The 13,346-nt window shown below is 34.3% G+C and overlaps 1 protein-coding gene across 1 annotated transcript in view; it reads right to left on the bottom strand.

Moving 5' to 3' along the window:
- Positions 1 to 3,283: 3,283 nt before the first annotated feature.
- ATRNL1 (attractin like 1) overlaps positions 3,284 to 13,346 on the bottom strand; it is a 488,877-nt gene continuing 478,814 nt past the window's right edge. The window contains exon 29 of the mRNA XM_014959476.1: positions 3,284 to 7,155. Within this exon, the coding sequence (XP_014814962.1) occupies positions 7,031 to 7,155 (125 nt within the window). The 3' untranslated portion in view covers positions 3,284 to 7,030. The remainder of the gene's footprint in view (positions 7,156 to 13,346) is intronic.

Below are 13,346 nucleotides of genomic sequence, written 5' to 3'. Positions count from 1 at the left end.
AGAAACCAACAGCAAATTTCCAAAAGCAAAGATAAAAGAATTTGGAAACGAATCAGGATCAGTGTGCGGCTAGATTGGTTTAATGACAAGATTGAATCAAAAGAAAATGCCAAGAAAGAAAGCCAACTCAAAAGACAATATTTGAATGGCATGGTGGAGAGAATGGAGCAGAGGAGGAACGTTAATGCCTGAGAAGGCAGAATCTATGTCTGGAGGAAAGGGTATAATTTTCTTGCAAATCTGCTGAAAAATGAAAATCTTTTCAAAGATTTCAAAGAAGGAAGTTACAGAGGGATGGTCTGGAGTTGTTTGTGGAGCTCAGTTCTGATGAGATCCAAAAAACAATTACAACCCTTTGGGAAGAGCTCGGTACCATGTGTTGACAGGGTTGCCATTAAATTATTAAAATCAGGAGGAGGTAAATGTAGCCAAAGGCTGTACAGAGTAATTCTGTTGTTTTCAGATATCTGAAAAAGTTTCAGAGCAATGAAATGTGGTTTTCATAAATAAGATGTAAAAGCTAGGGTGGAGTCTTTTCCTTAAATCTATAAAGCTCTCTCAGAAGGCTTTATGTTTGGTGGTTTAGTTTTTTTCTTTTTTTTTTTTTTTTTTTTTTTAAATAAGCAGGAGCAGTTCAATAACACCCATGAGGACTCTGGAAAAGAGCGCTACCAAAAATTAAATACTTTCATGAGATATTTGATAACATATAACACTATAATAAGAATGAATACGTAGACTTATAGATTTTAAGAAACCTTATGATGGTATATCATGGCCTTTGAGCTACATTTGAAGAACTTATAAATTCATAAAACATTTTAAAAAGGCATAGTCACTATTTGTAATGGAGAAGATGGAGCATGAAGAGGGTGTAAAATCTCTGGCCCGTTTACTACAAATGAAGGATTAAGGCATGGAAACGCATTATCCACAATATTCTTCAACATGGTTAAAATGGTACAATCACTGACATTTTCAGACTACAATGAACATCAAAATACTGGAGCACCTTTGGGATCCTACAGTCTGGGCAATTGTTAATGAAGCAGAAGGTATTGTACAAAGAATGGCTACTCAAAGAAGAAAAACAAAGAACAAATAAAATAAAATCATCTGAGAAGCCTGACTTACCAAAGATATCAGTAAATTGATTAGATTAGTAAAATGATTTACCAACAATGGGAAATTACCTTGATATGCGAAATTGAGAGCAAATTTTGTGACCACTATTGTCTGAAAAGCACAGAGTATGAATTATTTAATATCTGCCAGCAAGTGTTTATTTTCTTTTTTTTTTTAATTATATCACAGGTTGTGGTAGAGAAAACTGCAACATCTAGCACTATTAAATAAATTTGATACTAAATAACTTAACTAAAATATACTTAGCACTCAAACAGTGACTGTTATTTTTATATCACTAAAGAGCTCTGAGCACTCTCTAAACATTAATTAATTAATTCCCATGTCATTAGTAAGGTTAATTTTATCATTCCTAAGTATTCAGTTAGGAAACCTGAAGCAGAAAAATGATTCGCCATATTCCATGCATCTATTTAGAAGCAGAAACAAAATTACCTATATTAATACATTGAGAAAGATTTTTACATTTGGAAAGATTTTTATATCTAACAGTCTGGCTCTTTGTGCTTTGGGGAGAGGAGAAGACGACAACTGCAGGAATGTTAACAGATTTCTGAGAGAAAATGTTAGGACACAGACAATTTTGGTATTCTGTCATAAGAACATCCATATTGGTTAAACTAAACATTATGTTCCAGAAGTGTGTTTATTTTTTCTCAAGTATATGTTATAACTGAATATTGTAAAAGAGCTTTAGGATTTCATATGAAGTAATCGGTCCTTTATGTTAACCACTAAAAATCATGTCATAAAAATAACTTTTGATAAATACTGACCTGGAAAAGAATGTTAAAAAGACTCAGACCTTCAGAAGAATAAAATGTTTAAGATATCTTCTAGGTCTGGAAGTGTACTGGAAAAAGCTCCATCCTATTCTTTTTTTGCTTCTTGTCTTATAAAAGGTCTTTCAGAAAAAAGCATTTGCTCAAATTGGAAAATAACATAGCTAAGCATTGTTTTGAAGATAACATGGAAAGCTAAACAGTTATTTTTAAATGAGTAACAATTCTCTCACATTACAAATTCATAGAAATTTTCTGTATTATTTACTGACCTTAGCATGTAAAAATATAGTAAAAAATAAAGGATAAAGAAGGATGGAAGACTCTTGCCTCTCTCAGTGTCAGACATGCTGAAAATACTGATAGCCAATTGATAATAATTGCTAACAATTGATAACTGATAACGTTCTCTACGCAGTATTTCAAACAGACTTCTATATCTTCAAGGAGAAGTACATTTAAGATCATATTTCTGTAGAACTAACTATTAGTATACACATAAATAGTTGCTGATTCAGTTAGTCTTCATACTATTCTATGTAACACATGAGGAAACTGAATATTTTGGTTTATATCAGCTGTGAAATCAGTTACATAATTACATACATAGATATAGATACACACAAGTACACATATACTTCCTGACACGGTTTGTGTCTTTTTCTCTCTGTTCATCAGTCCCACCCTTGCTTTCTTACTTTAAAAAGAGGAAGCTTTTAGCATATCAAGAGGTGCAAAGAAGTGTTTTCTACCAAAAAATAATTGAGCTTTTACTTACGTGACCAAGGAAGCTCCAATGAAAGAAATCCTGAGGTAACAATCCTTCAGCTCCACAATATACTTCAGAGGATCACTAGAGTTTCAACTACATACACAAGACGATTTTTTACATCGGAAATATCTGTAGCCATAGAAATAGCCACATGTGGCCAAATATGCAGTCATATAGCAATATAAGCATTCATTTTGAAAGTAAAACAGCATTAAATAAGGAAAAGCTGAAACAACAGTCAGTCCTGCCTGAGACAAGCCCGGGTTCTGCAAGGCCTGCTTTTGTGATCTCTGTTCCTCCTCGTTAGCATTTAACAAGCACACCTGAAGACAATATGGGAAATTCTGGTCACCTGTAGACAACAGTGGTTTTGCTGTTATTTGCTACAAGCACCTAAAATAGCCCTAGGGATTTCATACTTTAAAGATAACCTGAAATAAGTATCAGTAAAGTACAGCTTTTCAGGTAATGCTGCACTTTAGAGACTGAAAAAAATAGAGTTAATTTATTTATTTTTTTTCTGGTAACATCAAGCATTCTGGATACGACAATTTTGCTTTAAAAAAAAGAAAGTGATTGTTAATTACCTTTAACAGAGACTTTTCCTTTATTGTCAAGAAACCTTTCAGATGCTTTTTAAAAAACTGGTAATGAAATTAGATACATAATGATTTTATAATTTAGATGAATACTATGAAAGTTATTATGCATAAAGACTGAACATCTGTTAAAGTGATCCCAAACTAAATTCTTACCATCAGGATTCCAGCTCTCTAGATTAGATTATTTAGAAAATAATTATTGTTGCAGATTTTACAGATAACAAATTCCCATCCCAAATGTTTTTGATTTGGGAAGATGGGAGGGGCTCTAACTATAAAGAGACCAGTCAGCTATGAAGATTTTCAAATCAGATGACTCTGAATGTTCCTAATTAATATCTTCATGCCTTAACCTATCTAAAATTTGGCCTTTTTTTTAGATATAATTTTAATAGTGGCAACATAGAGATAACCAATTTTTATATAGGTAAACTAGCATTTCATTACATTTCATAGGAATGTAATGAATGGGAGAAAGTATTAAAAAGTGTTATTTCTATGTATAAAAATTTGGTTCAAGTAGTTTCAGGACTTTATATAAATATACAAGCACAAAGAGGAACTGAAGGGCTGGTGACCCCATGCTGCTATGGACAGTCTATCTCATGTTTTGAACAGTAATTCAGAACCACTGAATTTCCCTCTGCAGAATACACAGACTGAGGGAGTGGAGGTGGAATCCTGACAATCAGAACTTCACTGGGGCTTACTTTCCAGAACAGCACTTATTCATTTATTTTTCATCCAACATAAATCACATTAGGGGTAATACAGGCCATTCAACATTTTCTGACTCTAAGAAAGAGTTGAAAAGTTAAACTAGAGAACAGAGTTTTTTAAAAATCAGCTTTTTCATGAAGCAATCATAATATGACAGTTGATAAAACATTTTATCTGATGGTCATTATTAAAAAGTTTGCACTTGCCAACAACTAACAAAAGGTAGTTATCAGTCATATTATGCTATTTTTGGGTCTTTAAAATAGAAGGCTGTAGCAGTTAGTCTTCAACTTTGGTTTGAGATGTATTGGCAAACTTCTGGTATTTAAGTGTGGCCATTATATAAGTATTTCTATATTTTTTTATTATTATTATATGTCTTAACTAGTTTGCATGCAATCAGGGACCCTGGGAGAGGAAAGATACTTTAGGAAAAAACATTCTCAGAGTGGATGAAAATGCTGAATGATCCCATGACTAACATGCTTTTCTCGTACAATTAAAACATTTTAAACAGTTAACACAATAAAATGGCTGATACCTATTTGCCCATCTTCAGTGTTGCAATAAAATATTTTAATCCCTTTAAAACTCATACCTGCTTTTCAAGTAATTGTCAAACTCCGGTTGAGATACGGAGGAATGTAATCCTTTATGTGTGAGTACAGTCAAAACAGCTCTACCAGACCACATGGTCTTTCTGTGTACTGGGCACACAAAAACACACACCGTATATTTCTTATATGAAATGTTTAGGTCAAGGATAATACAGAGTTTGGAATATATTCCAGAGTAGGGGTTCGTTCCTTCTCATAAGTGTATGCATCATATAAACCAATTCCATTGGTTTATATTCAGTTCAACCAATCAGCTTTAAAACTGACAGAAAGGGTTGTTTTCAAAAGATTATTTTTTTCACTATGCTAAGTAGCACTGATTGAAAGTTCCCAACAGAAGCTTTAAAAATGAATTTTTAAAGTTTTAAGATATAAGAGACTGAGGTCAGAATAGGCAATAAAATTCACAAGATTGTGATGGCATTATTTTAGGATAATAATCTTATTTTAAGATATGAAAATACTGAAACAATCATGCCAGCATAAGAAATAATTATACCATAATTCATAAGTGCATAATTTATCAAAACAATAGAGCAGTCATGGTTAGACGCAACCTAATATTCCTGTATAAGATATAACTACATACTGTACAATCATTTCTTTTTATAGTTATTTTTACATTTAGTCCTCATCCAAATTAAGCTGAGTACTTCTATGTATGAATGGCGTTACAAAATAAACACAACTCACAACAGGGCTTCATTACCGCTACTGCACCACCATGGCATGCAAGTAACTATGTAGTCAACTATAAACAGTAAAATGTCATCATCTTCCTGAAATAAAAAGAACATGAAAAATACAGATATAGTAGTAAACATCAATTATCTTTTTATATCTTTCATATTTACCAAAAGTCTATTGTTACATGAGGCATTTATACCTCTGTATCACTCTCCTGTACTAGTATGGTGGCAAATTTAGAGTTGAGAAACTATACTTTCAACAAGCTCGTACAAAACTACTAGTTTCATATTGTACTGCTGTCACCATGTAATGTGTAAATGAGAACATGACACATCTGCTACCTACCCCTTAGCGCTCTCTTACTCTTTTGTATATTCATGAACTTTGAGTAAATAAAAAGACCGAGGGTCATTAAAGCTGTTTGCTAGGTTAGCTGTTGTGGTGACTAATAGACTAATGTCCCCCCAAAAAGTCTAATATCCTATAGATAGGATATTCTTTTATTTGCTTTTTGTTGCTGGTTACTGATTGTGTGAGGTTCCATACTGGATGTTGGATTTGAGAACCACTCTTGGGAACAACTTGGATGTCTAAATATTTATTTAATTTTTGTTATGCAGGGTAATTCCTTAACTGGATTGAAAGTGAGGATGGGATGAAATTCTCCAGCTGGGAGAACAAAAACCATTCATACCTTATTATAAAAACAAGGGTCAAAGTGCTGACTGGGATTCATTTCCTCTGCTTGGAGGTCAGGACAATATATAAATACTAGCAAATTTCAATATTGAAATGAGAGCAAGTAGAATAACAGCAAGTTAAACTCTCCTTAGACTTGTAAACTCGGAGACTCTTTTGGAAAAAAAACAAAACAGCAAACTTTGTTGCAGGAGAAGCTTTTCCATGCTCAATTAATTTTGCTAATGAGTTAGCTGGCATGGAGGACTCACATGCATTCTTTGTAAAACATTTCATTCAGAATTCAGAATAGACTCTTAGGTAGAGAAACATGAAAGCCCACCCATCACTCTGCTGCCGCCCAGATTATGTGTCTGAGGCTTTTGCAAGGTAAAGAAAATAATCATGAAATGCTCAAATCAAGTTTGTTTATGGAATTAATCTTTCAAATATTACATGTGGTGTTCTCAGGTTATACCTACACTAAATTCACACACTGCCTACCTGTTTCAGGCAATGATAAAAGAACACCTAAATCCAAATGATCCTCTTTAGTTCCTGCTTGCTGGAAAGAAATCTTAATGCTGATTACAAGGAAAGAAGTGTACAGTTCTCATTGTTACATTAAGCTATACAAAAATGTCCTTTAGTTTCCTGGAATTTGCTTCATTTTCAATTATACAAGTTTCTTCTACATTACAAAACAATGTACAGGTTTTCCTAGTTCTGTTCAAGGATTTTCCCTGCTCTGATATGTTCAGGATTAAGAATACTAGGTATTTTATTTCACATTTTGTTAACAGAATCCACTCCTTTTATTAAAGCTCATCAAACATACTCATACCTACCAGAAGTTTGTTCTGCTTTGGGGTATAGCAGGCTGTGTGACTACAACAGAGCACAGTACCTCATATGTTCATTCATAGATTTGCCTCCATAAAACCTGAGGCTGTAGTATAGCTTTCAATGGAAGCCATTTAAAAAGAAAACATTACAGAATATACAATAGTAGTTTTTGAATTCTCAGACACAAGTTCCTTGACGTGTTGAAAGATGATGTTTTCGATTTCTGACTCCTGTACTCTTATCTTTACAGTCCGCAGGCTTCTGTTGTGAAATGTCTATCAGTGCACTTGCAATGGCAAGACCTGTAAGATAAATAAAGGAAAAGCAAAAATTAATGCCCAGCTTTCCTGAGAAGAGTTCCAGAGCAGTGTGATGGTTCCTTTCATTACAAGTTTTTGTGCTTTCCCAGAAGTGATCAGCTTCATTTCAGAGTTAGATAACAAGTTCTTACTTTCTAAAATGCTACTTGGTAACAGTGAAGAAGCACAAAAGGAAAAAAGTGTAGTTAAGATACTAGACTGGAAATCAGGAGAACTGACTTCCATTTAAGTCTCCTATTGATTTGTTGTGTGATCTTAGCATCACCTCTCTCTGTCAGTATTTTCTTGGTTATATGGACCAGCAGCTCTCTGACATGGATTTTCTTTTACTAAATGTTTGTGCATTGCATTTAGAAATGGGAGAAACTATCGAACTACTATCAAACTACTCCACAAAGAAACCTTTGAAAATACTTTTCACCACGTTTAACAGGCAGTCTTTATTTTTTAATTCAGGCCAATATCAAACTCAAGTTACCTATTATAGAATCCAATTTTAGCAATATTTTTCATGCATTCCCTCATTATAACACTTATCTACTAAGAAGCTGTGCAAAAAAATATTTTTCACTTACAAGTGTTTCTAAAGACTTCTTTTTTAGTATATGATACGCTGTCAGATTCGGTTCAGGTTTCCAGTATCCTGAAAAAATCTATGCTATTGCACACTGTGACACCACCTTTCTTAATTCAAAAAATGTTGCAAGAATCAATTTATGTGCATACAGCTTTTTGGAAATACTCCACAGTATACTGTAAAACGCTAAGTACAATTATCATTGCTGCATTTCAGGATATGTAAGAGCCAAGATTAATTAAGTCATTTTTCTCACATAAACATATATTTCCTGACATGAGCTAGCGATGCCTTAAATTGGACTTTGATAAATTGAATTTTTAAAATCTTTGAGGCACCTTTAAAGTATCAGCAGTATCCGGTATTAGCAAATTCAATGATAAAACCTAAATAACGTTTTGATAGCTGCTTCCATGTGATCCTGTCTTTAGCAGCCAGGCTTAGGGAGTATGCTAAGTGGAATGAATATTATATAGGAAAACGGGTTTTACATTTTTTTATAAGCTATTTTAATATATACTTGGATGCATTCAGTTTACATAACAATTATCAAAAAGGAAGAACTATTTCCTTCAAATTTAATGCTGCATACTGGGATATACTGGCATGCTGTTAGAGTTCCATTCAATCGGGTCACTCTAGAAGATCATTTTTCAAAATGTCACACAAATCATCTGATGAAATTCATTTATTATGTTCTCTACGCCCAGCACAGTTCCTTGTTATCAAAGCAATACAATTAACTGGGGGAACAATTCATAATTTCAGACTGGCAGTCTAAAGGAATTTCATTTACTAAGTCAAGCTGATGCACAGACACTGCAAGCAAGCAGAATTTGCATCAAAATACAACAGAAGATTTGATAAAAATGCTGTGGCTTAAATATTCATTAACACACATATACCAACAAAACATTCCCCGTATTTTACAGTTTTGTATCTAAACAACAAATGTGAGTACATTTATAGTCATTCAAGTTGGAAGTGTAAATCATATAATGTTCTATATTTGTTACCTCAGTTTATAAGTTATTTCATTTACTCATCTTCCCTGAATGCTGCCATTTAAATATCCTACCTGCCATCCAAACTGGTATTTCCCAAACCAGTACATGGTCTCTGGTTGCTTCTGGCTCTTGTGTAAGGTGGCAGAAAGGAACAGTGGCATCAGTAAGTGTCCCACATGGACAACCAATGGGTCACCTCTAATAGTCTAATTTCTGGAAATTCAAACCTAGGTGCACAAACGGACCTATTTTTAAGTTTAGTTTGTTTTCCTACTAAATGTTATAGAAATAACCTGACCTAGTTCTATGCAGCTAAAACAATCTCTAGCTTGTTTTAAGGATATGTATGGAAAGATCATTAAGAAGTGAACCCAGTCAAATACATAAGTGGAAAGTATATTTTTGTAAGAGATAATTGCATCTACAATGAGAAAAATACCAGATAAAGCAATATGAACTTGGTTATCTTGAGCAGAACTATTGTCTTTCCTAATGGAAGTTAAATGGTAATAGTTTATTCTCAGGAAGTAAGTGTCTAATCGTAAAATTACTGGTGTGTGAATTTTTTGTCATTTTTTTTTTAAACAATTATGCAAAACAATTAATAAGTACAAGAATAAAATACAGCACATCAAATAAGATTGCCTTGAAAAGCGCGTTCCCAATTTATACCAAACAGCACTTTAATTCTGCATTCGAACAAAAGCATCTGAAAAAGTCATTCATTTTGAGATGCACTCCTCCCTGTCTCTGTAAAAACAGGGAGTACCATATATTTTAATTTTGCAGCAAAACAGCTTCATTAGGCGTGAAAGGTTAATTGCAGGTTTAAGTGCAGTTCAGGGAACAGTGTGCGGGTCTGCAGTGAATAGCACAGTCTGCTACAGGAAGGCTGAGCGCTATAAACTGTTTGCCCTGCTGAAATGTTTTACTACCTCATTTACTAACTGTCTTCTTTTACTGCTTGTATTTGTAGTTCTTCTAAACCTTTAATAGCTACAGTTTTATTTCACTGTAATCAGATTTAAATGGAAATACCCATGCTGGGATGTTTAAACGTTTTCCTCTGATTGTGTACAGCTACATTTGAACTGACGCAAGGCTACACTATCTCTCAAAGTAGAAAAAAAAACAAACCCCAACATTGAAAAGTTAGTCTTACCCACTGATGTGCATATTTAAAACCTTTTCTCCTCCTCTATTGTTCATTTTAATGAGAAATGCATTGGGTTCTTACTATCCCCTTTGTTAAAAGTGAGGGAACAAAGAATGACCTCAGATTCATGGTTAGGCAGGTAACTGGAAATGCTTTTTTCAATTTAAATACGTATTACTCAGAGATAACATTTGGATAGATGTTTTCATTTGATTACATTCTACATATTTTCATTGTTATGCAGAATCAGATTATTCAGACAGCTGAAGACAATAAAATAACAACTCAGATAAATCAATTGGATTTGTTTGATATCTTAACCAAAATTACAGTCATTGCTTAAGGTGACCTTAAGCAACGAAAATAAAATGACAGCTGCCATACAGAGAGACTTAAACAGAAAAGACTGGGTAAATGCTGTATTATTAAAGTAAGAGCTTCACCCTTCAGCACCCAGCAGCCTTTGTGTTACTTTCATTTGTTGATTCTTTAAAGACGTACTACTGTACATGCCCACCTAATAGTGGACAGAGTTCTGTTATCATAAAGAATCTGTTATTCAAAGTCTTTCCATCACAGAAGATGCAATGCCCATGAATATCCCTAGAAATGGATCAAAGCAGCTTGAAGACATACTGAGTAAGTGATGAGAATTACAGCCCCCAGTGCCTCATGAAGATGCCCACAGCACACAGTGAAGCCAGTGAAGACAATTTCAAGCTCATCAATGAAACTACCAGTTATTATATAGGGAATTTTAATGAGTTCTGTCATTTATCATTATTTCAAGTCTATAAAGAACTATTTTGTAAATACACAATGTATATTATGTATGTATAAATGACATTTATATACAAAACCACCTTTTTAATAATGCAGTTTTGTATTAGCCATTTCTTAATTTGATGAAGCAGATCACATTCACCATAACCTTTATGGATGTACACCAGGACTGCATACAATTATTCTTCATAGGAATATTTCCTACGTGTTAGCTATGGTGTCTATAACAGCAGAAGAACATAACTTTCAAGAAGGTTGTTACTAAGCAAGTGTTCCTGAGTATCTACTGAAAAAATTCTCTCACTTCCTGTGAGGCATTGTGCTAGGAATATTCTTACTCAATTTAGCTGTTTGGTAACATTTTCAGGATTGTCTGGTACTTCCTATATTTCTCCTGTTTTCGCAGGAACTTTCTCCAAGTGGACTAACTCATAATTCATTTTCATGGCTGAAAAGGCCAGAATGTGGTTTGTGGTACACAATTCTGTGGTATAGATCAAGTCATGTGGGGAGATATCCAAAAGGCACATAAAATGGAACCAGGACAATTTGGGATTCAGAAGCATGATCCACAAAACCTCCTAACCGCACACAAATCTGATACTCAAATGCCTGCTTTCCATGAGAAAAATTGAGTCATCTGAAGTTCAAGAGTGTACATGGCCAGAGGAACCACTGTATCTTACAACAGAGCTAAGTTCATTTCAAAGTCAGAAAACAGTGAAATCCTTCATGTGTATTTGAGGGTCCTGATCTGGCAGGTTTGCCTAGACAATATCCAGAGATCACAGACTTAGTCACAGAGAAAAACAATCATAAGCAACTGCCAAGAAGAATAAGTATCGTCACAACCTGCCATACTGAATTTTTTTTTTATTTGAATTAGATTTTTTTAAAAAGGACAAGCTGACAGCACCTCAAAATCACAATATCTTTTTAAGTGCTTCTCTTCCTGTTTGGTGCATGGATGTATATTTTAAGTTGACACCATACTTACTATGAGAAAGATATATTAAAAAAACCTAAACTAACTAGGAAATTACTTTGGGTAAGTAACCCCATCATGGTTTCTTTCAGTGATATTTTTTGCTAGATGGGAAGACAGCCAAGACTCCAGGAGGTATGTTTTCTTTTTCTTATGCATATAACTTAATTAAATAAGTAAAATATGAGACAGAGCTTAAACTGTAACAATAATAAACTAAATAATGATAGTGTGGAATTAAATAGCCACACACTAGTAGAGAGGAGATGTCATGCTCTTTTGTATAACACCCTTGGTATTTAGAAATAACAGCTATCTATAGGGGACTATGAAACTCTTATTCCCAGAATAGACTTATAAATTACTTGCTGTCAGTTTGTGGGAAATGCAGACTATACATAAAGGCTCTTTTACGAAATGTTCAGCCTTCCCAATTTTTATCATTTTGAAAAGGAAATGGCCCTACATATTTGTGTGAAATATTTGTGCTCCAAGGGGCCAGTAGTGATTTTTTTTAATATGGTCAGGCAGTTTCCCCTTCCCTTTCAGTGTGAGATATCTGTAGTTTAGTCTGTAATCCGGGTCTGTACAACATCTGGTGCCTTTAAACTATCCAGCCTGCCAGTGGCTAAGAGATAGCATGGGCTGTTTGCTCTCTCTGGCTACGGACAGGCAGGGATTGACTAGGCACTTTGGGATAGCTCTTGTCCATGCAACAGGGCAAACAAACACTGTACTGATGAAGGGGACATACTGAGGAGCTGGAGACACTATGGTAGTGGGATTGGTGCAATCTAATGTTGATTAACTGAAGCTTTTTCTCCCACAGTCTTTTCTCAACTCAAGCCCTCCTGGAACACAAGAATCATAGAATCATTTTGGCTGGAAAAGACCCTTGAGATTATCGAGCCCAACCATTAACCTAACACTACCAAATCCACCACGAAACCATGTCCCGAAGCACCGCATCTACATATCTTTTAAATGTTTCCAGTGATGGTGACTCCAACAGTTTCCTGGCAGCCTGTTCCAATGTTTGACAACCCTTTCAGTGAAGAAATTTTTCCTAATATCCAATCTAAACCTCCTCTGGTGCAACTTGAAGCCATTTCTTCTTGTCCTATCACTTGTTACTTGGGAGAAGAGACCATCACCCACCACTGTTGAGTCTGAAGATAAATCATTCTTCTCAAAAACCCCTTATTGAGTCACTTTTGATCCTACAATTGGGTTGAGGAATGGTTACATTTAGACCAGTTTAGTAATAGCTCCTAAAGCTGCAATACTTATCAGTACTAAATTTCAATTAATAAAGCAGGCATCACGTATAGTCCAGAAATATAGTCTTCTCACAATCTCGCAAAGCTAAGAGAATTAAAGCATTTTGATGGGTTTACCTAAGAAGTTTTATCTTGGCAGTGGTTACAGACAAGTGATCTATTGTTAGACCATTATTTTATTACATTATTGTAATTTTTGGACCTTGGACCACAAAGGATAATTACAGAGATCTGAGAATGCCCCTAACTGTTCCATTGTCTTTCTTAGCATGGCTTATTTTATGCAAAAATGATTGCAGATTTTTGTCTGAAATTCTTTTTGCTTTTGCATTAAAAAAAAAGGAACAAGTAATTGCATGAACAATTGTGCATGTGAACAGACTTT

This window comes from Calidris pugnax, unplaced genomic scaffold, assembly GCF_001431845.1.
Source record: "Calidris pugnax isolate Ruff unplaced genomic scaffold, ASM143184v1 scaffold4, whole genome shotgun sequence".
Classification (NCBI taxonomy): Eukaryota; Metazoa; Chordata; class Aves; order Charadriiformes; family Scolopacidae; genus Calidris; species Calidris pugnax.
The sequence above is the reverse complement of the archived record's forward strand: the minus strand, read 5'-3'. Positions and strand labels throughout refer to the sequence as shown.